This window comes from Haemaphysalis longicornis, unplaced genomic scaffold (genome assembly GCF_048455015.1).
Source record: "Haemaphysalis longicornis isolate Haplotype H1 unplaced genomic scaffold, Haemaphysalis longicornis Haplotype H1 scaffold_23, whole genome shotgun sequence".
Classification (NCBI taxonomy): Eukaryota; Metazoa; Arthropoda; class Arachnida; order Ixodida; family Ixodidae; genus Haemaphysalis; species Haemaphysalis longicornis.
The window spans coordinates 3512490-3538136 of NW_027526306.1; the positions used below are offsets into that span (position 1 = coordinate 3512490).

The following is a 25647-nucleotide window of genomic DNA, read 5'->3' on the forward strand; positions in this document are numbered from 1 at the left end:
CCTAGGGGTGGTCAGACGCGGTTACCTACGAAGGCTCAATTCCTCCACCTCCGTGCAACTCTCAAAGAAGATAATGTGGCCCGGCCTCAGTCTCGTTCATGGCCAAGCTCGCATGCACCCGGGGAGTCGCATGGTCAGGCGGCGAACCAGCTTCGGACAGCGCATGCGCCAAAACGCAGTGGATAGCGGAGCTCGGCCTGTCGAGTTACGTGACGCTTCCGCCAAGATACGGTGCACTCGCGGTGAAATGAAGAAGAAATCCTCCGCAACGGCAAAACTGGTCGCCCAGGTTAGCAAAGCTTGTATTTTAGAGTTCAGTGTGCTGTATGACATGACAGAAATGTGCAAACGAGGATTGGCGGTAACATCTTCCGTATATTTACGGGGAATATCTTTCTAACTCGTGCAAACACAACCGCGCGCAACCACCTCCACGCACACGCACACGCATACGCGCTTGCACACGCGCACGTACACACACACTCATACACGCCCCCACCCAGCGATCCACACACACACACACGTGCGCTCGCACGTGCACGCACGCACTCGCGACCGCACACACACGCCCACGCGCACGCACGCACGCACGCACACACACACACACACACACACACACACCACACACACACACACACACACACTCACACACACACACACACAAATGAAACAAACCGACAACCGGAACTGAATTGGTATTTTTGCCGTACTTGAACCCAAACCGGCACCGTTATACAGGGTGTCCCAGCTATCATGCACCAAGATTTAAAAAAAGAGTAAAGGCGTAACTCGAAGAAAACCTAGTGCATAATGTTCGCAGTACTGTGAAGAAGCGGAGAGTAATTTTTTCGTTAACGAGACTTAATTAACTAATTGTAATTAATTATCTAACTCGAGAAATACTGTCCTAATCACTAAAGTGTCAATGAGGCACTTGTAGGTAACCACGAGGGGCATCTAACTGCGGTATTTTCAGCGATGAACTAATTGCGTACACATTTATTCTGACTGATAAAGAAAACCCGCGAAATATGAAAAATACCACGTGACGGCGCCTCCGCGCGCACCGTAAAGCAACGCCCTCAAACAGGCTGCCTCTGAGTTAGCCAGAATGAAATAGACAAAAGAAAGACAGAAGAAATCGCGACCGAGTTTGTTCCTTATCTGCACACGCGTCCCGCGAATCTTGCTGCTGCTGCTCCTTCCATGCATGCTATTATCAAGGTGATGCGCTGTCTCTTCGGGCGGGTAACACGCAAAGCAGTTGCTTTCAATCAGCTTTGCTTGGGGACGCTGCTTCACAATGCGCGCGTAAGCGTCGACACGTGGTATTTTTCATATTTCGCGGGTTTCCTTTATCAGTCAGAATAAATGAGTACGCAATTAGTTCGTCGCTGAAAATAGCGCAGTTAGATGCCCCTCATGATTACCTACAAGTGCCTCATTGACACTTTAGTGATTAGGACAGTATTTTTCGAGTTAGATATTTAATTAAAATTAATTAATTAAGTCTCATTAACGAAAAAATTACTGTCCGCTTCTTCACAGTACTGCAAACATTATGCACTAGGTTTTCTTCGAGTTACGCGACTTCTCTTTTTTTAAATCTTGGTGCATGATAGCTGGGACACCCTGTATTTTGGCACAGTAAACCCGAACCGAAACTGAACCGAAAAAAGAAATAACGGTTACCGGTTCATGCCGACATGGTTCGACCCTGGTATGCAGTCAATGCAATTAGGGCTTTTTTCTTTCACGTACCATCAACTTCGTACCCGCTCGCGCACTTTCCCCTCCCGAAAATTGAACATTATCGCGCCGTATGTAACAGCAGGGGAAGTGAACCAGTACCAATGTAGCAATGGCGTGTTTCTTCTGGAAGCGCGAACGTATTGCAAGCTGACCAAACGAAATATCATTCTCGGCAGCTTGCAGGGGATATAAAACAACTTTGCCATTCCCTAGCCGAGACTTCATTGGAGTAGTCAAGATGCAGGAGTGCTCCACTGCGCAACAGCGAAAGCCCACACCCAGTTTGTGCAAACTTTTTGCATTTTATAATTTGTTGAAAAGGTCCGACACCTGGAAATTGATAACACTTGTCAAGTGTGACCGCAGGAGCTGCTCAGTGGCTGAGCCGTTTACAGCTGACCACAAGTGGCCTCGATCTCCCTCCCACACGACCGCTTTTCTGAAGTAGATGGAAATCAAGAACCTACGTGTATCAAGATATTTATCCACGTTAAACATCACCAGCAGGTTAAAATAAGATACCCGGGCTGCAACATAACCTGCGACTCGGTGCAGAGATATAGCAAGGGGCATCAAATGCGCCAGTTTTTGTAAATGTGTTTAATCGAAAGCAACAAAAAGGAAAAGGCGAATCACGTTTTTTTAAATGGTAGGCAAATGTAAGTAAACCCGATTAAGTGGAAAAACACCAAAACGCACATATTTCTCTATACTTTTCTTTGCCCTGCCTATCACAAACAAACGTGTCATCAATGCGAAGGCAGTGAGTTCCGTGGTCAGTTTTTGGCAAGCGAACAGTGGACAAGTTTCGTTTTTATTGATACAAATGACAACAGGTATGACAGGGAAAACTGTTAAGACGCGCACTTAATCTCTTGGCAAGAAACTGCAGCCCTCGACGTTGCCTTGGAAGCAGAAACAGTATATGCAGATGACACGTACAGAAGGGAAGTCCGGAACCTCACACTGCCCCATTCGCCCAGCGATCACGTTTTCTGCTTGTTCTGTAGTTTTTTCTCTTTCAGATCTGCTTTTTTTCGTAGGTGCACTTGTAGTGACTGCCCAACTCGCTACAGTACTTTTACTGCTACTCGTTCAGGAGGGGAATACTGCTGTGGACGAATTAAAGAGCGTCTACCCAAAAAAGTCTCATCTCATACTCCGCGCGTCAAATTTCTCTTTCAATTGGTAACAGCATAATCTGTTATAAGATTACGCAATGTAGCACATGGATCAATGGCCCGGGATTAGACAGACGATGACATACCGATTGTAATGCACACATCCGGTATAGCCATCGGAAAAGGAAATGGGGTTGTCTGAGCAATAATGCAGTGACAGAGCGTCAACTACAGGTTACTTTTAACAAAAGTGTGGGTAACCCATTCGATAAGATGACAGCTAAATTATTCAGGGTGACCAAATAATATATTTCAGTGGTACTATTTATGTGCCTGTTACAGGATTTTTCTGTTCTGGTACGAATATCAAAAATATACACAATGGGTATTAAGCGCTGGTATTTGAACGCGCCATTAGCGCAAGCCTGAATTTAAGGCTTCAAGGTTACTGTGATGGGCGATTCCATAGCGACGATTGCGATTTCAACAATAAAGTTAAGGGCAGAAAATATATCCCACCGTCATATCACTTGGCGGTGGCTTTGTGAATAGTCGCTAGGAGAACGTAAGGTCTGGGCGAAAAAGTAGGTGGTAAACCGTCGCCACTTCATCTGCTTTTTTTAATATCTCGCAATCGTTTAAAGTTTGCTTTGCAATTGCGCCACTACCCTTGGGGAACAGCGGAATTTTGAATTTTTGTTATGTTTAATTTGACTGTCACTTTTATCTACTAAATGTTTTTTTTTTCTAATTGAGGTGCTAATTGAACTCATTGAACCGGTTCGTGAACGGTTCAAGCTCCCGAACCTGTTCGCAAAACGTTTAAAACTCTCGACTAAGTAGTAGTAGTAGTAACTTTATTTGAGCTCGAAGCGTTTTCAGACGCCAGACGGAGCGGTTCCCAGGTCGCGGGAACAGCATTGGGCCAGCAGCTCCTGGCCCCCGGCCGTCAGCGCGCGCTGGGTCAGCAGGGCGGTGCTGGACCGCAAGGTCTCCCATCGCTCGGGGAGTGGGGAAGGGGGGGGGGGGGTGGAAGCTCTCGAACCGACTCGCGAATCGGTTCGGAATGTCATTTTGTAGAAGCGGAACTGAACCGCAACGAATTGATTTCGCCTGAAACAGAACACTACCCGAAACGGTATTTTTGGGTTCGACACAGTGATATATATCACTGTGCCGAAACGAAAAAAATACCTATAGAAATAAGGTCTCGCATTCAAAAACACCTCGGAAAGGAACGGGAGATTGTGGTAGGTAATTGAAACCGATAAGGAATTTGGAAAGACAGAAAGAAAGTGGAGAAAAAATGCCCACAGGGTTGGATCAAAACCCACCACTGAGGGGCGCTGGCTACCACCCCGCAGCAGAGAAAACAAAAATACCTTAACACAAATACCCCAGAAAGTGGAGGGAAAAACAGTAGTCCCGCCGGTAGGCTAGTGGTCGTCGCACCAGACGCGCTTTCTGGAGGCCGTGGATTCGGATACCACCCTGTGGGCGTTTTTTCTCCACATTCTTCTGTCTTTCCAAATGACTTATCTTTTTCAATGGCCTACCACAATCCCCCCCTTTGCTTTCAGAGGTTATCTTAAGCGCCAATCCATATTTCTATCTTAATTCAACGAGCCCGTCCTTTCCCTTTCTCGTTCGCTATATATACAAATATATATATATATATATATCTATATATATATATATATATATATATATATATATATATATATATATATATATATATATATATATATAAATATATATATATATATATATATATATATATATATATATATATATATATATATATATATATATATATATATATATATATATATATATATATATAGTGAAAAATGGGTTAGCTTCTAACAAAACTGTTTATTGTTCGACGTTTCGGTCGGATGCCGACCTTTAGCAAGACAAGATTTCGTATTTCTCCGCACGTATTTATAAGCTCGTCGTCCAACGACGCCGAGAAAAAACAAAAAAGAGAGAGAGGGAGAGGGGGGGAGAGGGAGAGGAGGATTTGGGGAGAAAAGCAACAACAAACACACCCTCTCGGCGAGTTGAGGTAAAGGTTAACAAAAAGGGAAGTTGAGAAGGAAAAGAAAAAAAAAGAATACAAAACAAACCTAAACATGCAGAGGGTAGAGAAGAGTACACAAATCTTTCAAAACGCTGTCCCCTATCATTCGTCAGCTTGTAGAAAGAGTGACAGGGACCACTCGCTTCAGAAGGGCGCCGCTCTGGTCAAGAAAGGAAAGCGCAAAGCAGCAACAGAAAGGATCTCACACAATCACTGGGGGCACAGCATTCCAATGGTCACTGACATTACGGAAATAGTTTACAGGAAGCGGTGGCAGCCGCACACATGTTTCAGTGACGCCAACCATACAAACAAATAGGAAGGCTCGTTAAGAGTGTAGGTACGATCTCCGCACTGTGGCTCAAAACATGCAAGGTTCCGCCGACCGGCAGGACGGGCGAGCGGCATTCATCATACATAGGTCTATTCTTCCGCTCTGTCCGGGCAGTCGAAAGGGTCGTCCCTGACCATGAACCCGGGGAAGGGCGCTTAACTAATCCTCTACCGGCACGCGGGAGTGGCTCGGGTCCTTTGTTGGAGTAAACGACGGCGGTCTCCTCGAGGCTGTTTGTAGTATATGCCGCCTGTGCGGAAACTCCACAAAGAAAATAAACAAAATAATAATAGCTTGATTACTTGTTTAAACAACACAGAGACTTACAATTTAGATAGAAGATTATTGTGCAGCCAGATTTTCAACAGCATGTATAGACGACCTAATGCCCGGACTAACATTTATTCCTGCCTTTACGGTATTGAATTTGTGGATAATGTAGGATTCACGTTGTGCGCGTTCTCTTGTAGTAGAAAATCCACTCTGTTAAAGTGTAACCTTAATAGAATCGAACGGGTGGTTTTCGGAGTTAATATGTCGGGATAAGGGTAGATCCGGGAGTGAACGAACATGTGCGCGATGGTTGTTGAAGCGCATGCGGAATGCCGTGTCCGTCTGGGCAATGTATTGAATGCCACAAACACCCCACTCCAGAAGGTACACGACATTAGAAGAGTCGCAGTCGAGTGTCACGTGAATTAGATGTTTGAAATTGTAGTTGGTGCTTTCTGCCACCGTGGTTGTCTGCATGTGTTTACATACGTGGCACCGTGCCTTTCCGCATGATTGACACCCACCTTTGCGTGTCCTCTCAGTTTTGGCGTGTACAAGGTAATTTTTAATATTTTTGGAGCGCCTGTATGCGACACGAGGAGGGGTAGGGAAGATTTTCGAAAGCAGTTCACTCTGTTGTAGCATGTTGAAATGGTTTTTCAAGATTTTGTTTATGTTCGGGGAATTGTCTCCGAACATCAGAACCAGGTTGCCTCTCCCTTTCTGGTTTAGTTCTTTTTCATGGCGCAGCAACTCTTGGCGATCAAGGTTGGCCGCTTTGCAAATAGCGTCGTTGACTATGAGGGGAGGGTATTGTTGCTTCGCGAGTATATTGCGCAATTTTTCTACGTTTCCCTCGAAGTCCTCGGTGCGGGAACAAATTCTCCTAAATCGGTGGGCCTGCGAGTATGGGATACTCGTTTTGCAGTGGCGCGGATGACAACTGTCAAAGTGCAGATACTGCTGCCTATCGGTAGGTTTTAGATGCAGAGCATCTGATTCACTCGCCTTGTCCCTCCTGCGGCGTCGTCGTCATCGGCGGCGTTGTCCGCCCCTCCCCCATTCTCCTCGCCACGCCAGCTGCGCTCTCCGCCGCTCACCCCCTCTCCTCTCCGATAGCGAACACTCTCTCGCGAGGGGCATTGGATTGGATTCGATTTGATTGGCTTGGATTGGATTAAAGTGTATTGTGTTGGATTGTGTTGCGTCCTAGCCGCGGCACGTTGCGTCATAACCACGGCAGACGCGCCGGGGCCGGCGCATGTGCAGCACTCTCTCTTCCGCGGTTTCCTCTCCTTCGGGCGCGCTGCGCATATAACCGGTGTGCCGTTCTCCGGCGAAGCAACATCCACGCTTGGCTCAAACACCTGGAGTCCACGCCGCTTTACAATAAGTACGCCAACGTCGTCATCGACTGGGACCGGCTTACGCAGTCCCCTCAACGTTATGCGCGCTATAAAACGCGGTCCCTTCGCCGCTTCGCCTATGCGTCGCATCTACACAGGGGTTCCCGCGAGGGGAGGTGGGAGTTTTTTGTACACGGTAGTGATCAATTCTCCTTTGTCTGTATTTATATGCACGTCAAGTAAATTGATTTCCGTGGTTGAATAGGTATAAGTGAATGCTATGTTTGGATGGACCTTCTTGAAACACTCGATTAAGTTCATTAACTCCTCCTCTGTACCCGTCCAAATAAGGAGTACATCGTCCAGAAAGCGTTTGTAAAAAAATGGCCTAACTTCCCGGGTTGATAGAAATTTTGTTTCGAGATCGTTCATGAATATGTTAGCGCAGTTGGGGTGCCATTTGATTGCCCATCAGAGTGCCGTTTATTTGTAGGTAATACTGATTGTGGAATTCAAAGCTATCTAACTTCAGTACTAGCTTGGTCAATGTTTCAATAACTTATGGGCTTGGAGAATCGTGATCCCGATGTATGCTATAGGACTGAACAAGGGCTTCAATTCCATCTCGGTGAGGTATATTTGCGTACAGAGAAGTTACATCTAGAGTTACAAGGAAGGCGGCATCAGGGATTTTTATGTTGTCGATTTCCCGTAGGAAGTGGTTAGTATCACGAAGATATGCCGAATGGGTGGTGGGTATCATCCATATTTCTGATCATCCATATTTCTGTGTGAGCACAACATACTGCCCCCTTTCGGAGAGCGCTGGCCCTCACCTTCATGGCGAAACGCCTCCCCACTCTCCCACATTGCTTAATTTCATTCTGCGGTCTTTCACTCGCCGGTCTTCCCATCGTTCGCCAAGCACGACGACGCCAACGCTTCTGTGCTCAGGGCACGGGCCAAGGCCAGGGAAGAAGATCATAATCTTGCTCCGTAGCCCAGGGAACAGCGCCAAGTGGCTGCTCCCTTAAACGTGCTGCCTAGATTAAAACCTGGGACGTTGTGCGAATGAGCGCGAGGCTTTTTTTAGCTTGCTGCGCTATGGCACAACGGGCAGTTGCGCCATAATAACCTGTATGCTAAATGGAGACCCACCCTTTCTGTCGCATCAATGTTTTGTGCTCGATTTCAACGGTTCCTGGCTGTTTATCAGAAAATTTCTTAAATAACTGTTGCGCAGTACGGTCTCATAATACCCCATCATAGCTGATCTCCAGCAGCACTACTGTTTAAGCTACGGCTACGATTTAGCACTGCTTAAGTAGTGATCGCCGTGCTTTTGTTTTACGCTGTACGCTAAATAATTTGGCCGATATTGACTCCGTATTACCTAATACACCTTCCGTAACTCCTTTACTGCTCATAACTGAGGATATATTTTGTTGAAGCGTTGCTGGTCGCCCATGAATATGCAGTTTGCACCTCCGCGAAACGAGTGGTCGCTAAAGGTGAACAGCCGAAGCGCCGTAAGCCGAAATACGTATCGCATCAGTGCTGGTGCTGAGTTGTATGAACTTCACGGAGATTACCATGTTTATTACACTCTAGGAACGAACATAAGAGAGATAAACTCATTACGGCACGAATGTTGTCTGGGCGCAGTTTCCAGCTCCAGATAGATTCCCGACGACCATTCGGCTGATCGGTATTGAAGGCGTACTCGGACAGCGAGCCATTCACACCACGCGTACTTTCTATCGGCCCACGTGTTCGAGTCGCCGCCGGCGTCGTGTGACAATGCGTTCTGCCAGATCGGAAGTAAGTGTCGCCGGCGTCACTTCGTCGTGTTGGCCTGGCCAACGCGGATTGAGGGGGAGCGTGGCAAAAAAATACGGACTAACACGGTAGCGTTAGGCGTGCTTCAGCAGGTGTTAATTACCCAAACGCACCGCAGAGACCCGTCCACACTGAGCAGACAACGCTTCCCTTCCCCGGAATTGTGCGAGAAAACGCCGTGCAACTGCGAGATTTCTGCTTCGTGACGCACGTGGGAGAATCAATTACCTACAACCGGAAGACGACGGAGCCCACAAACACGCAGGGAAGGGTGTGAACGTGGCAACAAGCTTTGCAACGGAAGTATGAGCTTTCTGCTGCCCTTAAAAGTGCTATACTTTGCACAGATATCGCTGACCACCCATTCTAGCGATTGGGCGCGTTCTTTTAGTGTGCTCAAAACGCCTTTCACGAACAATATATTGTTAGTGCCTGTCGGTATCCAGCGCAAAGTTTCAAAATCCTTCGCAGATCCTTCTTGCTGAATTAAGTTTGCGTCTTCGTCTTCGCAGCGAGCAAGTTTCCTGACGCCAAGCTAGCTTTTCGCGTTCGCAGTTGAACGGAATAAAGAACTTAAAATTTAATTGCAGAACATACGCAAAGATGGAATTAGTAATTGTTCATAGCAGTGCCTTCTCCATTCAGTTCATTTTCACAATAAAGAATGTGCAGCCCGACACTCGGCACAGAGACACATTATTTTCTCCTCGACCTTACTGCCTCCTGAAATAACATGTTAGACGTGTTACTCTGAAGACTTCGTCATGTTACCTGATATTTCAAATAATTTTATTTCTCTGAGAAAAGCTGAGCCCCATGCCCTATCATGAGCTATCGTGAGGAGGTGGCCGGCATGGGCGGCTATGGGGTCATCTCTCTCACTGCATTCTCCTCACTCTTGTTTCATGTGTCACCACCAGAGCGCGCTGAGAGAGCCCGCCGTCTGCTTTCACAGACGCTGTTCTGTTCGCTGCTAATCAAAACCACAATAATATCGTTATTGTGCATTATGCAGTTTACGCTTCACACGAGGGCTTTGAATGGGTGCAGGTCGTCTACCCTCCACTGTGCTCGTTGAGCTAACCATATGTATCCCCGTCTCCTCGCGTTAGTGTAAGTGCACCACGAGAGTAATTGTAACAAACCAAGATGTTGGGAGTTCCCATTAGCGTGGGACGGTCGGTGCGGCAGGGCTTCCCTCTCAGCCCACTTCTAGCCCAAGGGGTTAGATAAACCGCGGGGTACTGACTGCACAATTTGTAAACAACCAGATAACATAGACCCCGTTTTTATACACTGTTGGATGGCGGTTTACGTTAGGTATGTTATTAAACGAACTTTACAAAAATACTTCCCACTTAACCCTCATGGCATATGGTATTTACCCACAGAAAATAACGAAGGAGTCCCTGACCATTTAAGCTCCTGGGCCTTCATAGCATATGGCGGGCGCGCATGGCGTGGCTCCATGGCGACGTGGATGCCCGACCGGCCCGGCAGTCTCTGCGAAAGACTGTCGCGCAGTTCGTTCAGAGGCTGAGAGTCCAGCAGCCAGTACCAGATGGGTTGGATTTTCTAGAGCCGTTAATTACATTAAAGTGATGATTACTTGAAAAAGCCTAGCCGGAGGCACGGCTGGTGTGTTTATGTCGGTGTGTGTTGTACCAAATACAGCGTGTGTTATTTTGTGTTGTATGTTTGTGGAAGACTGGTAATAAAGAAAAAAAGAGTGTAGCTTAGTTGGTAAGGCGATGCCATCTCGCTCCGTTTCTCTATGCGGGTCTAGGTATGATTCGTGCCCGTCCCAGCAAGTCTTGGGAGTCTTCTGCTGACGCGGTAAAGAAGATTGCCTTGGTTGGTAGTGGTATGCCGGTTTGCGCTCAGAATACAATCATGTTTGTAATGAAGGTCATTGAGTATATACGATTCTGTACCCAAGAGTTCATTATTTGCGGATCGTCACAGCCTGAAACTTGCCTGCCATTTCTCAAAAAGACCACATTACTCCAAAAGTACAGGAGTCTCCAATTAAACACCTTCTCGAGGAGACTGCACGGACAGATGGTCAGAGCGATAGGATGAAAACTTGGATGTAAAAAAAAGCTGTTACCTCTCCTTCAGAAAAAAACACAAATATGGCCTCCCTCAAAGATCTCAGAAGGACCCCGAAAGCCATATTTTGTTGTATATGAGTAAGAGTGTTTTAGAGTTTCTGTACATAGGTATGTTAGGTTTTAATGCATATCATGTATGTAATAATAATATTGCATGTAATGGTTTATGCCCAAGAGTCTAACGGCCTAAATGTGGCCAGAGCAGCACTAAGCTCACTGGTTGAAATAGGAGAAATGTGAGACTGTTTGTCTTACTGTTGCGGGTTGAGTTGTATTCGTTGGGTATTTTCTGTTTCATGAATGTCTTTGTATTGTGTTCAGAACTGGACACGTGTTGGAAGTGTTGTGCAAGGCGTTCGCCTGGTTGTCTTGTGTGTCTCCCGTTGTGCGGACCAGGGATACGCTGTGCGTTTCTAAACCTTTAGGTTTATATATTCGTATTCAGACCCTATGTGTGTCTTTGTAGGAGTTTTTGGATGTCAGAAAGGCGCGAATTCTTTCTTTCCGCCTCATGGCGCACATACTTGTAAAAAGCCTTTGCTCGTTTTAAAGAGAAGAGATAACCAGAGCTGGGGTACCGAAGATATATACCCGAAAACTTGTTCTATGCCTCTTCTGTCCGCCTACAGTTCTCGCTCATCCAGGGCCTCCTTTAGCTCTAAGCGCGCAGCACCGCAAGACTGCTGGATTGAGTTTTCGGGGTGGCAAAGATTTGCACCGTGACTAGTTTGGTTGCCTCTTCGGCATGCAAGTGTTTTGTGTACATGTGGTGAAGTTTAGACGTTTGTCTAAATGTACTCCAAATAGCTCTGGTTACATCAAACCCGTTAGCTGAAGATAAACTGCTTGTTCTTTTACCTATATGCGTTAGTGATTTAGGAAATTGGTCACTACCGTACGGGTCTCTGCGCACGTCCCACTCAAGCGCTGGAAAATGAAGTGCCAAACCAATTGCGATGGTAAGATGGGAGTATGTGTGTCTTCTAGGTTATGAAGGCCGTCTTTTGTTGAATAGGCATGTCCTGAAGAGGTTAAACATTTTACGACTTGACGACCTCGGGCATCTGTGCGCGAAGTGCCTTAGTGCGTATTAGTGTTTTCAGGGCGGGTGCAAGAATGCAGGGTTGAGACAGCTGATCTATCACCGCCCCGAAATCGCAGCTGGGTAGCTGAAAATCAGGAGATATGTAAACGGTCCATATTTTATTATAAAATATATCTTATTGTTCGAAGTGCAGCACCCTCAAGGGCAGTATTTAAATCGATGATGGCATTTAAATCGACTGGGCGACAATAGCCACACCACTCCAGGAGTGTGCGATTCCGTCTCTCTTCTTTCTTATTTCAAAAAGATCGTATGTTTGCTGGTTAGATGTGCCTACTGCAGATATATTCAGGGCAGGAAGGCAGGACGAAGGCCGCGTCACGGGAATGAATAGCTGCCGATACCAGGCCCCGCGCTGTCTAGGTCGTGGTGCGTCGGCGTACCTTAGAGAAGTGACACAGGCGAACATTTTTCGCCCGTCTGAGTCGTATTTCCTTCGCTAAATGTCAAGTTGACGCGCTTCTTTCATTGAAATTGATGCGGAGTTAAGAATATGCTGAGTGAGGCCCTTCTACATTGGGGCATCTGAAGAACTGCCTGTACAATTATTTGTAGAGTTGTAGCGATCGAAACATTTCACACATGTACGTTTTCCCTGGCACGTATTACCACCGTGCCCGTACCATTGGCATGGGAAGCAGCGGCGTGATTTCGGGATATATGGTCCTACTTCACAATGGAGAAATCCTGCGTGTCGCCTATACGTAATGTTTGAACGATCAATTTTAAGGATAAGCTTAGTTGCGATTTCTTGGTCATATCGGCCGATCGTAGGCAGTCTAACATCCCTAACTCCTTGGTCGCGTAGGCACTACAGCAAGTAAGTTTCATTTCTGAGGTCTACCCGGTATATGATGCCTTGGAAAGGCTTTATTTTTTTAGGGAGTGAGGGTTACACCAAAAAACATGGAGTAGAGTTGTTTGAGAAGATTCTTTGTGTTTAGTTTTCATCTTCAAGTATTTCCCCACAGGTTATTTTAGGCGTTTCGATTTTATCAAACACACTTTTGATTGACTAGTGATTAGGAAAACTGTCTTTGACGTATGTGGTTACGTAATTATTGTTCTGAGAATGAATAATAAACAGAGAATCGAGCCGGTGTCGGAAATGCTGGCTTGGATAACTGGGGGAATTTCACCACGGTGCGGAAATTTTAGGGACTAGCCATGGGGTTTAGAAATCTTTGACCCTTTACGCAATAGAAGATATCAGGTAACGGGAGTGCAGAGCCGGCTGGGGCTACTCTGGCGCCCAACAAGGACCCCGAGCTCTTTTCCTAAGAGACAAACAGGAAGTTTATTGGCTGGAACTTGACAAGCGGCAACTACTTCCGCCGTTCGAGGCTTCTACGCTCAACCTCTCAACGTATCGCCATGGTTGGTCACAGCTTATGTAACAAGGTTCGGGGTTCGAAGTGTCACCAATATTCTTCCCTTGAATACACACGGACCCCCGCGGGGTGTCTCGGCATGCTTCCAGCGGCGAGGGAGTCTGCACTGCATGCGGCGCTTCCTGACAGAACACATGGAATAACACCGTTATTGAGGTTGAACCGTGATTTGGAAGAATTTTCGCAGCTTTTTTATGAAATGCGGCGCCCATACTCTCACTCGAGGCAACCGCTGAGACTCCAAGGGCATCAGCCTACTTTGCAGTCAATACTTAACTTGCCGTTGGTATTGCTTTCGGCGCATGTCAAGAGTTGTCTCAATCACAGCAGCTACAGTAGAGAAATCAGCGATGCTTTTAGGGAATTACGAACCTTCACAGCGACGTGGTCTATTTTACGGCTTGCATAAGAAAGCTTAGCGTTTTCTTTTTCGTTAAATCACTTTCAGCTTGAGAGAACAGCCTGTTCGTGTCTCCAACGAACAAACCCGCAGCTGCTCTGGGCTGTTGCGTGTGCGTTTGAAAAAGATCTTGGCTATCTCCTTTAGAATGCGTTAAAAAACAGCGAACAAAAACTTGCGCAGGGAACGACAAGCGCTTTTGTCGTCGTCTGTCTACTACATTCAAGTTTTTTGCGCTAATTGTGTAGCAGTGCATACACAGATTTTCCAAAGTAGAGCATTAGTCCTTTAGAATAACCCTAATGACCGTTTTTACCAATTCCGTCTTCAAGAGGCTCCACGGCGTTACTGAACTCACAAGTTTCTGGAAACGATTTTGAGCTGCGTCATTTAAAAAAAGAAGCACATGCTGGAGTGTTTCTTCGTCATCCCACCAAAGGCAAATGCGTACGCGATCCATCTTATCCAATTACTTTTCTATATCTTCATCTGGGGATTCTCGGAACGATGGGGGTACCCGGGGCTATTTCAGTACTCCTCGTGAAGTTGCTTCTTGCCCAATGAGATTGGTTTGTGCTGTCCTTAGCTTGGGTGTTTCTGTCAGGAGAAACTTCTCAGGCGGTAAACCTTGCATTCGGCGGGTGGCTGGAGTTGGGCTACCTTGGGGGCTTCGAGAGGGCATAGACAGCATTATGTGTGTGCACATCCACATCCATCATATGTCTCGGGGTCAAGGAACACGCAGGGTTCTTGAGTTTACGCAGGTTATTAGCGAAAAGTGTTGCTGCTCTAAAACAAAAAAAAACAGTATCCAAGCGGCGAATAATCATTCTACAGTGTGACGTTAACATCACATGTATAGTTGTCGCCGAATCGAATGCCGAGGGATGTGCTCTGTTAGCCCCTACCTTTGCGCGTCATTCGTTCGAAAAGAATCGAAATAAAGCGAAAACACTGACGAATTAAAGAGCCGCAATCTTGTCTTGTGGCGACAGGACGATATGCTATCTCTATAAAATAAGATAGTCTGCGCGGCATACAAAGGAAATCGAAGAAAACGTGCGTTTCGCTTCGAACACCTATATCAAAGTCTCCCGCTTGGGCACGCATAAATTGTTAACCAAGGAAACAAAACAGAAGACATGATTTGCAGCAATATTATGTGGTCTCACCAAAAACTAAGCGGCAAAAACGGTTCACAGAGCTTGAAAACATGTTGTTCGCCTCATCTTCACCGCCTCAAATTTTAGCGAACCTGCTTTTTGGAAGAGAAAACAAAATATTCGCAGCAATCGGTTGAAAAACCGAAACTGGGCAACTGGAGACATTCGAAAGCGTAAGCGGTGACAGTTGGGGCACGTCACGACAAGTTGTCCTGTCAAAGTCAACCACGAAACATCATTTTTTCATTTGGTGATAAAAGTGACAAAATGTTCATACAATGTAGTCGCGATAGTTTCAACTCTGTGGTAAAGTTATCAGAAAACGTGTATACGGAAGGCTAAATCCGCGTTTTATTTGAAGATCTAAACTTATTTTCAAAAGTGGTGGCGTAAGCAAATCACAGAACTTGAAATTGAACAATAAATGTTTCCTCACAAAAAAACGGCGTTGATATTTTTCCTTCTCAAAAACAGAAGCTGGTTATCTAAGCTTGTTGGGAGGCCTAGCTGTTACTACTATACTGTTTCTACTGAATGTGGCGCGATTTTCTATACGTGCAACTTACCTTACAAAATAAGGCTGATATAAAACTCCATGACACTATATGTAACAAAACTACCAAGAATAAAACACCTGTCTTATAGTATACCTTCCGAAAAGTACTCAACATTCTTCAGGAATAACGAAATATACCTTTGACTGTCTTAAAGCGCAGACTATGGCTAACACGGCTGCTCTAAACCAGACTTTCCTCGTTATTTATTGGCCGTATGGAATCTATCTGTTTTATGCCGCTAGCAGTGCCCCAAAGTAAAGAGCTATTAAACAGTTATTTAAAAACGCTGTGGTCATCCTGGGTTATAAATATACAAGGACAAATAAATATGCTTGTGAACATCACTATAGAAATTAGGCCAGTTAGCATTGGTTATTTGTTCTGCGAATTTGACGACAGCTGTCATGCTTAGTGATCAATCTCTTTGATCAGGGTGTAGAGCAGCCCGTAGACAATTTGGAGCTTCGTAGTGGCAGGCTACAATTCTGCATTTATGGTAATAGAAAACAGCCAGCGCAAGAAAGACGAGGACGAGGAAGATAACAGACACCGCGCGGCACTCACAACTGAATTTTTATTGAAAAAAAAAACAAACATATGCACCAAAAACCGCGCATGTTAAAACAGGTCTATTCAAGAATGAATCACTGCGCAAGCCTGCAACTCGTCAAGTCCCACGTTCTGCAAGACAACAGATTACGCTTTTGTGCAAGGTCACAGAAGGTTGGCTAACGCAATTTTTGCAATTTATCGATACGAAAAAAGCCTCAGACACTTCCCTAATATGTTGATTAGTGTGTTTGAACAACACGGTTGTGTTGCCCTAAGCTCACTCGCATGCTTGCCTTCTCGCCATGCCGCAAGAGCGCTGCAAGCACTGAAATTACTACCGCCACTGCAGCTGAAGGTGTTGGTCGCGTTGAGAGCAATGCGGTGCGTAAGTGCCTGCAGCTGCGGCAAGTGCTTGCGTGGCAACCGCGAGCGCGCTCTCGTAAGTCATACTGCTGAGCTCATCATGCTTTCTTGAAGAAAACCTGCGCGCAGAAATGGAGACACAAATAAATGCATGCCGCCTAAATTTTGATGGCCCGGCAATGTTTTGCGTTCTTGATGCAGTGGCTTGGGAATTGAACAATGAGCTGGCCGCCAAAAATGCGCCTTTGTTTAACGTAGTCATGGCTGAGTCATATATAGGGTTTGGGGCTTGTCGTAAATGATAGATGCATTAACAATATGCATTATTGTTATACATTACATATACATTACATACATATACATACATGGTTGTGACGATGAAACGTAGGTCATTCACCAAGTCAAAGAAGCGGTTTGACGTTTCGGCACACCTACGGATACCTTGATCACAATGATCATGTGCGTGGAAAACGAAGCTATATATTGGGCATGAGGCCTCGCAAGGAGGTCACATAGATACGGTGCAGTATGCCGTCTGTTCTGTTGATAGTGTCGGCCGTCGTCTGAATGATGAGTGATTCGGGAGGCAATCGAGAAGATAGATTGCGCTCGGTTGTCAGAACTTCCACCTCGTCCCAGTCGACCACGTGGCGGAGCACTGTGAGAAAACAGGACACGTGGTCGACTAGGACGAGGCGAAAGTTCTGACAACCGAGCGCAATCTGTCTTCTAGATTGCTGCTCGAATCACTCATCATTCAGACGACGGCCGACACTATCAACAGAACAGACGGCAATCTGCACCGTATCTATGCGACCTCATTGCGACACCTCATGCCCAATACATAGCTTCTTTTCCCGTGCACATGCTTTTTGTGATCACGGTATCCGTAGGGGTGCCGAAACGTCAAACCGCTTGTTTGACTTTGTCAGTGACCAACGTTTCATCGTCACAACAATGTTTTTACCTGACCAGACGGTATTCCGTCAAACTCTGGACTATATATACATACATTACACGCATTGCATACATTACATACATCAACAACAGGAATTAACTGCAAGCATTGTGTGTGCTGGGAAAATTACTGGCAGAATTCTAATATTAACAAAAGTTAAGAAGTTTAGCAGCTCCAACTATCCTAAGATCAGTTGCCCTTGCACAACAATTTCGCGGCCGATATTTTCTTGTTTTTTTTTGGCAGGCAGCCCATTCAGTGCTTGTAGAAATCTAGGAAGCGGGCAGCACTGAGAATTGTTTGGGCGTGACCCAGGTGCCCATCAGTTTTTGCGCAAGTTACTGCAGCCCATATGCAAAACTGTGTCGGCATGTAACGCAGGCACACACGGGGAGCAGGCGCTCGTGTCATCCTGGCACACAGTGGCCGCAGATACTATCTCGCACCGCATCGCCAATAATTGTTTTCAGCGCCCTTGCGGCATGGCGACAGGGCAAGCATGCGAGCGACCAGAGGGCAACATATCGCAGTTAGACGCGCAGCCTCTTTCCCGCCATCTCAACAGCGCATGTCGGTGCGTTTTTGACGGCCGCTGCGAGGTGACGCCACCGGTACCTTCGATCGTGCGCTCCGCGGTTCGTATTTGAATTGTCCATGACTGTATGGCGACAGCGGCATTACATGTGGACTTGGTGTACAGAAGAGGTTTAGTTTTTTGTTTGTGGTTTGGTGTCTCTAAATTCAATCCTTATTACACCAGCATTTCTACAAAGAATGAAAGGGTGTCATATTCACGGCCATCCACTCCATGTAACCCAGATGTTTAGGGTAATGGCGCCCACTACGTTTTGCAGCAAAATCGGGAAATCGGCATTACGGCATAGCAACGTAAATTTATTTTCTCAGGCAAGCACGGGGTAGCTATCTACGTGACTATTTCATCTTGAGAATACTTTTTTGATGATATTTAACTACTGCGGTCGAGAGACTGAGAGAGCCGACTTTCCTACCCTAGGAATATTTTATATTTATTTCTATACCCCATTTCCAATGAAGACAAGGCTCGAGCATTTCTTACAGTTTGTAGTGACTAATACGGTTGTTGGGACCAAAAAACCACGCTGTTGCAAACGTTTTTGTCAATGTGTTGGACCGAGATCAGTACCTTGTCGGGGCTAGAATTTGGACGTAATATTGTTTATGTTCAAACAAGCAACATCTCAATAAACTGGGGCCGGGTTTCGACATATTCGTTTTAGGGTGCTTTTTATGCTTACAACATTAACGAGAAAGCCTAATTCTTCTCTGGCACATAATTTATTACATTTATACGCCTATTAGCATAAATAGAGAAGTAATACAAAATAAAAACAGGAAATTGGGGAACAGCTACGAATAAAACACAATCCGCCAACTCGGATTGACTGGAGCTCTTTTCCCGTACGGCAGTAGGAGATATTTTTAATGCTATGAATGACGGTCTCTCTCTTCATTTTTAGACGGTAAATTAGTTATATTAATATAAATTTGTTACTGAAATATGACCTTCCAATGCGACAAAAATGACGATTAATGGGAAAACAATGTCCACCATAGCGTCACTCAGCAATCGCTCCTAAAGTAAGGTACCGCACCAAGTGAATATAATTTTAAAAGCTCGTGTGCGTGAATGGGGTTTCCCGATTTGAAAATTTTAGTCGAACAAGCACTTTCTAGAACATGGTCACTTGTTAGCTTTGGGTGTTATTGTTGGACCCAGGAACGCGTGGCGGTTTTCATCTGTGAAATGCAATTAAAAGCTCTGTAACAAAGGCTACCGTACTGGTTTGATCCTGCTTATTACAATATTAGCATGGCAACTGTAAAGCGAGGGAATTTATGCGGGAGGTAAGGAACGAAAACAAGAATACAGGACCAACAAGAAATTAGCGAAATATATGCCGGATCATTGCCCTTGTAATGCAAGAAATACTCGCCGCACTACAGGTCTGGAGGAGCCATGGGGACATGAAAGAGCAAGAGTAGCACATTCGACACGAAAATAAGCGAAGAAATGAGGACAAAACAAAAGAACACCTAACACTGGCGTCTATCTTGTTAAAGTGTTCCTGCTTGTGTCTTCGTTCTTTTTTTTCAGTGTCAAAAATTGATCACAAACTAACAGGCGCGAAATTCTTCGTCACACAGCACCAAAGCATGTGTACATAATTCGTGAATATGTGCCGGTAAGAAGGCGATTGGCCAAAGATTTCAATCACTGTACGAGTAAGAAAGGTATTGCTATTGGGCAGCAATTGCTACTCATCTATTGGGAGGAGACACTTATAACACCGGACAAGTTTCTCCACTTGTCGGCTCACTCTGCGGGGATATACTTATTAACATCAACGTTAGCGGAAGCGTTCAATTATAGTCGTCCATGAAAGTACGCCGGGAATGTAAACCCAAAGAAACACAAAAATTCCGCATGGCGAGGAAATAAGAACATCCTCTATGCAGATGAAACCTAAAAGCGTGAGGGTTCCGGCTAGTTGGTAATCAAAGCAGCAACCACAACAGAAACAGCAACAGATGAAAACACAACAGCAACCGTTGCGACGCGAAGATTACACGAAAGTTGTACACCGCTAGATGACAATGACATTTTTAGAACAGAAGGCGAGCATGCAACATACCGTTGGTTACATTTATTAAAATTGTAACAAAAAGAAATACATTGTTTATTAAGAGAAGAATCTCGAATTAACTGTCACTTTCAAGGTCATTACTCTAGTCGGAAGTGAGGTTATGCAGGAGGTGGGCTAACTGCACTTTCTTTCTAATCGCAAAGCTTGCTCGTAGCCACAAGTCTGTGGTTAGAGGTACTACTTAAAGAGAAACACTTGCGCTTGTTCGCTCACAACCGGCTGGTTCGTTAAAGAGCGTGCTTCTGTGCAACAAAACCTCGTGGCTAGGCAGTGTTTAATGGCAGCTTGCTTAACGTCCTACTCACGGCCAATGTTAGAGTGCCGTATTTCATTCTGTGCGTGCGTTTCACCACAGGCGAAAAGCTGAATTTATTTATTTAGTAGATGTAGCTCGACAGTAGACTGCAAATTCCAAGCAAAGGAAAAGATTCACAAAAAACGGTTTCCATAGTTTTTAAGTTTGCTCGTTATGTTTCAGAATTGCTAGATCTGAGCCATTTCCCTATTGTAGCTTATAGACCTGAACTGTAAAACTCGTTGAATTGTTGCTGTGTTTTATATATTTTCGCTTTTGTTATCTTTAAAATTATCTACGTGCAAGCTCTGATAATGACGAAATCTCATTGCGAACTGGCAATTGTTATGCTGGTAGGGATATTTTTAGTCACCTCGGGAATTAGGGAAATGCCTAATTATCAGAATATTTCGCCCCTTATTATAAGGTATATTGGTCTATTTCGGCGTAAAGGGGCGTCGATTGCTTTCTGAAGAATCGACGTATAATTTTTATGGCAGGAGAAGCAGACATTACTAATTATCTACGAGAACGTATCTCCTATTAGGAACTACAGTTGAATAGGAATTGTTCACTATTCTGGCAAAACGGAGCCCCTCATTTGCCTTGGAACCATAAAACGCTTCTCTATGACCACCGCACTGTGGCCGGCCAGTTGCTTTCAGGCCCTACTAATTTATAATACCTCATCAGCACTCTATTCGATCAACAAAAGTCCATGAAATTTAAGAAATACGAAAAGGTATAACAAAGGCTATTTCTTGTTACAGGGCATTACAGGCCTACAACTCACACCAAAAATTGGAGGGGGACTGGGCACACTTCAGTGCCTCAGCTGATGTTTTCATCTAACGACTTAGGCGTTTTATTTGTAATGGGGTATTTATAACAACGCCAATAAAGAACTTTTTTAAAAGCTATTTTGCTAATACGGAAATAACTAAACATTGAGCTTATTAGAAAGCAATAATTTCTTAAAACGGGCAGCGCACAACTTTTTTCTAGGAGCTTTGTTCTGACATTTCAGGATTTTATACTGGAAGTCGCAGGTGCATTGCAACCATTTGTCACGTTACACCGTAACCAAGATAAGCACTTTGATTCACCTAACCAAGAGCCAAATGGTTATACATCGTTCGTGAGCATATTTGTAATTGCTAAATTCCTCGTAACTTCGCCCTTGTAGTAAATAGTACCTTTCAAGGAAACTGAGGAAGTGGATTTGTTTTATGAAGGATATTGCGGTCGTCTTTAAAATTAAAGCGCGGCTGCAAGTAAAGTAAATGTTGCTTTAGTGAAATTCAAGTTTTCTTGCTACAAAGGAAAATTGTGTTGTTTCCGTGTCCTAGGGAGCATCAAGTTCGCTAATCGAAGGGCTTCTCAGATATTGTACATAAAGTAAACACAATGCTACAGGCAAAGACGTCGTGACTTCTGTGACCCCAATGCTCAGCATTCTTGAGATAATCGTCTTTTTCTGGCCACGATTCCTGTGATATCACTTTTTTTAGTAAACAATCGTAGCGGTCGACACTTTACTTGTAGGACGCCTTGCTTGTTGAAACTCAACTGTCCAATTATTACAAAGCGTCCAATAGCTTATGAAAAACGAAGGCAGCCTACCTCGTGCCCAGTCCAGTTACTACTCGGAGGGCAGCTATCATGACAACAAGCTTCCCACACAAGCAATAACCATACAAGTATGATGCCAAGCCACTTCAACATTGCTTTCGGCCTGTCCTGCAGAAAAAGCTTCACTCGTGTGTTATACACTGCTGTGCGGGGCCTTTTATCACAAAGACGTACTGGCAGGGGGTGCTGCCCAAACAATCAGGGTTGAACTACAGTTTGCTTTCTTGCACGTGCACGGTAGTCACCTTGAGGTTGAACTCACTGAAAGAATTGCTGCTGTTGGGGGTGCGAATAATGACCAATGGATTTTCAAAAATCCCTCCTACAAAGCCCAAGCAAACATGTGCACGACACCCACAAAAACATTCAAGCGAATAAAGAATAAATAAAAAACGAATACCTATTGTCTCATCATAACGCACAATAAGTTTGTCGACCTTTTGAGTTTGTCGAAAGCAGTTTTGATTTGCAAATTTTTGAAATGGTGTTTAATGCACACTCAAATCACGTCTGTATGGCGAACAAGTGACATGTTTTTTGTATATACCCTACTTACGAAGATGCTTTTGGGTTATATAAAAATATTAGCGCCTTTTTTATTTACCTTCGTACAACGATGTCAATTTTAGGGCACTGTCCATAGTTTTGAATAGTACAATGGACAATAGCGTGATGCTGCTATAGCCTTACGTCCTTCAAATACACGCCTGGTGTATGTGTATAGGTGTAAGTTTGCCTGGCTTAGGAGGGCTGTTTTTCGGCAAAGCCTCTAAATTAGATAAAAGTGATGTTGATGGTTTTTTACATACACCTTTCATTATAATAAATGTCCATTTTCATTCTTGAGCAAGAATTCCCATTTGTACGAGAAGGCCACGTGCATTTCTAAACCAGATTGCGATTCAAACAACAATGAATATTTGGACGCTACGAATACGAGGTATAGATATTGCCTTGTGGTCATTCAGCGGGAAAACTTGACACAAACGAAAGTCAAGGCTGGCCTTAAACATTGATCTGTCAAAACCATGAAAAAGCTGTAATTATTGTAGTCATTTACGCTACATGGATCCTATGAAAACTGACACAACATAAAGTAATGGTTGTATTCAAATATCATAAAATGCTTGTAGAAAAACCGAAGCTACCAAATTATTGTGATACTGATTCTGATTAATTATATAAATATTTTTTCGACGTAGATATGACTGCCCAGTTTTGTGCAACACGCATTTTTGTGTGGTAATTGCTGTCATTTCATTCTTTTTTTTTAATTTTTCGTCGTTATTCAATATTTAGTCGCTTTTTCTTATACGGTTTCCCCGAAAAAAATACGTGACTAAATTTTGTGGCCACAGTAATTGGTTAGCATAGGAAACAACAATATCTTTTTTTTCCGCTTACGACCAATGTGTGTTCGTTATTTCAACCAAAACAAATTAATGCTTTTGAAAATGTGTAATGTAGTATAAATGTATCTGTATCCTTTGCTTTGTACATCTTGCATGTCTCCAAATACAAAAATTTCCTCGTAGCGATAAAGGTTTCCTGTAAATAAATTCTAAATGAAATCAGAATGGGAGCCAATACTGACACAAAGCCGAAAGCAACCTTCCCAGTAGTATCTACAAAACGTAAATTATGTGTGAACTGAAGAAAGAACAGGACGAAGGAAACGTAGAAAGGAAATTTTGAGTAGGCTGAAGACCAACTGCATGCAGTGTTGTACGGAACGGCGTTAAAAGGAACGGCGTTCCTGGAACTAGTTCCTTTTTGGAGGAACGGAGGAACGCCACCGTTCCATTAAGGGTCAGTGGAACTGTAACGGTAACTCGTTGCGTTTTTGAAGGAACGGCAGGAACGGCGTTCCTGCCGTTACATCGCTAGGATTTGGCAGTTTTGATGCCAAGGCTCGAGTACAAAAATCTCCAAAGCGCTACTGCGTTTCTCTTTGTATACGATGGTCAGTTTGCCCGCCCTTCAGCCGTACGTGCTTCTTCGAAGGTCAAAGGCAGAAGAATAACCACGCAGCAGGCCGCAGCTTGTGGTTGCTTTCATGCTGGTTGCTTACGCGGCGCTCAACGGGGGAATAGCGTAGCCGCGAGAATGCTTTCACCCTTCATCATTTGTCTGGGGAGGCCAGAAAGTGCGTCTGGCCGATAGAATTGTTCCCTGGCGGGGAAAGAATAGAGAGTTTTAGCAGTCCGTCCGTTCTGTCGTATGCGTTGTTACTGGGTTGACCGGGAACCGGCTGGGCACTTGGGCATTCATCACGGTAGGGGGATTAGTTCCGCGGGCCTGCCTTCTCCATGTCCGTTCCTCCGCACCCTTTCTAGTCGCCCTTCCACGCGCTAGTAGCAGACCGATTGTAACAACGTAGCCAACGAAACGGACGGACTGCTAAACGCGATCCGGACTTTTCTGTGTCGGACATTTCGGTCCAGGACGTACGGTGTGGACATTTCTGTGCACGGACATTTTGGTGCACGACGTCTTGGCCCAGACATTTTGAGTGAGGGATGTCCCAGGTATTCTTTGAACATTTTACCTTTAATATTGTAATTTCGTGACTTAGTATGATTTAACGTTCGAGACTCGTGCTTGCGCCGCCGTTCGTGGAAACGAACGGCGGTGTTTCGTTTTCTGGCGGAGCATTGCCACCCTGGCGGAGCCTTTCCACGCGAAACCCAATTTCTGTAGCAGATGGTAAAAATTAACGTTGTTAATTTGGATCCGTTCAACCATTTTTTTATTATTTTAACATTCATGTGAACAACCGTAATACTTTAGGTGTTATCATAGCTCTTTCCTTTCACTTCACCCAACGGTGCAAGACGCTGCTTCTTTTAGTCTATTCCTCCCTCCTCCCCCCCCAGCAAAACTTCCGCGAAAAAACAACAGAAAAACGAGGTTGATTAGGCGCGTGGGCATATCGTTTTAATTATTCTCTCAATCAATCTCGCCTTCGTTGCATTCGGTGTCAGTTCTACTTAAAACTAACAAACCAACGATCGCACTTACGGTGGCGGTACTTAGGAGAAGGGAAAGCTGAGCCCCGCCGGCAATCATCCCCCTAAGTAAACAGAGAGGGGTGTCACTTGTGCTTCACCATGCGTCGACTGGACTTCGAACACTTGAAGACGACTGTTGTCGCTGTCGTCACACTAGCCTATTCATTTTTTTTTGCTCCTTATAATGGGAGGAAGCGATGTATACCTGGAGTGTCCATGATATGCGCGACTTGATGAGTTAATTCCCAAGGGGGCGACTGAAGGCGCAGAAAGAGTGATTCCTGGAGTGGGGGCGCCGTCGATATGACAGCGACGTGCGGAAGGGAGTAGCCAGCTAACGATAGTGGCCATTGTGTACTCAGCGGCTTTTTGGGTGGCTTTTTGTGTCACATTATAGAGGTTTCGTGCGCCCATGGTGAATGTAAAGCTTTTTCTCTGTTTTAAACGCGAAGTGTGCTATGTCATTGTTCTGAATGTATCACCCAATTCCTGCAAAAGCCTCCACTAAGAGGCTAGCAGTATGTTCTAAATAAAAAATAAAAAATCACTGCGGTGACGCTTCGGGGACCGTGAACTCCACCACGCCAGTAGGATTTTCAGGGGAAACCGAAAATAATATGGCTGAAATAGAAATCTGGTCGAGATTCGAGCGTACAGGCAGGAAGTGGGAG

At 44.9% G+C, this 25647-nt stretch overlaps 1 protein-coding gene across 1 annotated transcript in view; it reads right to left on the reverse strand.

Annotated features, from left to right (window-relative positions):
- The window catches only part of LOC144172506 (uncharacterized), a 98453-nt gene that overhangs the window by 16272 nt on the left and 56534 nt on the right, over window positions 1-25647 (reverse strand). Inside the window, exon 2 of the mRNA XM_077701192.1 lies at window positions 21957-22105. Within this exon, the coding sequence (XP_077557318.1) occupies window positions 21957-22105 (149 nt within the window). The remainder of the gene's footprint in view (window positions 1-21956; window positions 22106-25647) is intronic.